Source organism: Lynx canadensis, chromosome C1 (assembly GCF_007474595.2).
Source record: "Lynx canadensis isolate LIC74 chromosome C1, mLynCan4.pri.v2, whole genome shotgun sequence".
NCBI classification, from domain to species: domain Eukaryota; kingdom Metazoa; phylum Chordata; class Mammalia; order Carnivora; family Felidae; genus Lynx; species Lynx canadensis.
In genome coordinates, this window is record NC_044310.1 from 106,960,357 (window position 1) to 106,962,535 (window position 2,179).

A 2,179-nucleotide genomic window follows, 5' to 3' on the forward strand; every position below is an offset into this window, starting at 1 on the left:
AGCAGGTTCCTGGTTGCTATAGCAGGAACCAGAAACATTGTCCAGAAACATTGAATTAAGATTTAGGAGGCAAGAAAATAGAACTCAAGCTCCAAAACTGAGCCAGGCAGGTATCCTGCAGGGACAATGGGAGAGTCAGGTGGGGGATGATTGCAGTTTTTCTCCCTTGATCCTTTTTCTAAGCAACCCTATTGCTAACTGGGACTAACTGCCAGTCACCACCTGGTCACAGGTGACAGGACAATGTGGGTGGCAGGAGGAGGTCCCCTCATGCCCAGGTCCTGTCTCACAGCTTAGGGGCAGAGCTCAAAGCCAGGATAAAAGGGCCTTGGCCTCAGAGCACCTTCGTATACTCCTCTCCTGTGGTGCTGACAGACTAGTGCTGCTTGCACATGGTAAGTGTCCCCTGGGAGGGAACTTAGACCAGAGCTGCAGGGGCAGGTGAGAAAAGGCCTTGGGGATTGGAGGCCATGTGGAAAAGGGGAGAGAAGACTCAGGAAGACTGAAGGAGGACATGCATGGGGAAGTGCGTCTACTGAGTGCTGGATAGAAGAGTGGATGGCAGTGTCTTTGTGTTATACCAAACTGAGCTCTAGCTGGGAGGGCTGTCAGGTCAGAGAGAATGAAAGTGCTGGCCATCAGGCTCCACTAGAATTGCTTTCACAAGAGGATGTCACCTTTCAGAGTAAAATCTTAAATTGTGACTCTTTGCAAAGTTCAGCTGGGAAGAGAAAGGGCTAATCAGAGGATATTTGGGGCAGTTCTAAAACCTACATACCTATGGATCTGAGATGAAATTGGGGTCTGTTTAAGAAGTCAGACACACCAAGCTGAGACTCACTGTGCCAAGATATAGTGAGAGGCCTTGGGTGTGCTGGAAATGCCAGAGCATCAGACTGGAGCTGGGGTGTCCAAGTTTGAATCTCCCACCTCCACAAACATACCATTCTTTAGCTATCTCAGTAAGAAAGTGAGCCAGTGAGACCAGTCAGCCTCCCAGACCATTTCTATCAGCATGTCCAATTCCTTACAGAACAAAACCTTTGATAAAGTTATGATCCTTAATTCCTTTCTTCAAGAAAATATTTACATTCTGATCTGGTTTCCAGGCTGGACAATTTGAGACTTCTGGTTGACAAGATGGGAGAAATTACCACCTTCACTTATCAGATAATTAATCATAGTAGATTTTCTTCTCACTGGTTTTTGCCTCTGTTTCCTTTTTTTGTGAAATACAGAATAATCCCTGCCTACCTCAAACAGAAATTATGACTCAAGGGAGGCAGTGTGAGAGCATTTGCCTAACCACTAGAAATAATGAAAATTCCAGTGTTGAATTATCAACAACTCCATTTAAACTGTTAAAAATAAAGGCTCTAGAAATGATACTGAGAACAGGAAGGGGTGAGGTGGGGGGCTCTGTGTCCTGGGTCTGACTGTGTGACTCTTCCTCAGCTCCTGACCCCTCCTGCCGAGATGTCCTGCCAGCAGAACCAGCAACAGTGCCAGCCCCCTCCCAAGTGTCCCCCCAAGTGTCCTGCCCCCAAGTGCCCCCCCAAGTGTCCCCCAGTCTCTTCCTGCTGCAATGTCAGTTCTGGGGGCTGCTGTGGCTCCAGCTCTGTGGGTGGGGGCTGTTGTAGCTCTGGGGGTGGTGGCTGCTGTAGCTCTGGGGGTGGTGGCTGCTGTCTGAGCCACCACAGGCGACGCAGGTCCCACTGCCACAGGCACCAGAGCTCTGACTGCTGCAGCCAGCCCTCAGGGGGCTCTGGATGCTGCAGCCAGCCCTCGAGGGGCTCCAGCTGCTGTGGAGGGAGCAGCGGTCAGTCATCTGGAGGCTGCTGCTGACATGGACCCTGCCTGAGCCAAGAAGAGCAGACTTGGAAGCAACGAACTGCAGAGAACGTCATCTTTCTCCTCCTAGGCCTAACTCAGAGTCTGAGAGGTCCCAGAGAAGACTCTGAACTTGCAAAGACAAGATGACATCTGTAGGGTTTAGAAATCAACCGTCTCCTACTCCCCCATCTGTTGGCCTTGGATGTCATCCCCATGTCAAAGTAACTCATGTTGTACCTTATTCCACAGTGCTCTCTGGCTGATGTAAAACAATAAAATCAGGAATCTGCTCAACATGTTGTTCTGAAAGGACCATTTCTTTCCTGGATTATCATTGTTCTCCTCC

At 49.5% G+C, this 2,179-nt stretch overlaps 1 protein-coding gene across 1 annotated transcript; it reads left to right on the forward strand.

Annotated features, from left to right (window-relative positions):
* Nucleotides 1–1,476: 1,476 nt before the first annotated feature.
* LOC115519798 (late cornified envelope protein 1F-like) lies at nt 1,477–1,845 on the forward strand. The gene has a single exon (XM_030323676.1). The coding sequence runs from the start codon at nt 1,477–1,479 to the stop codon at nt 1,843–1,845; it is 369 nt and encodes a 122-aa protein (XP_030179536.1).
* The last annotated feature ends 334 nt before the right edge of the window (nt 1,846–2,179 follow it).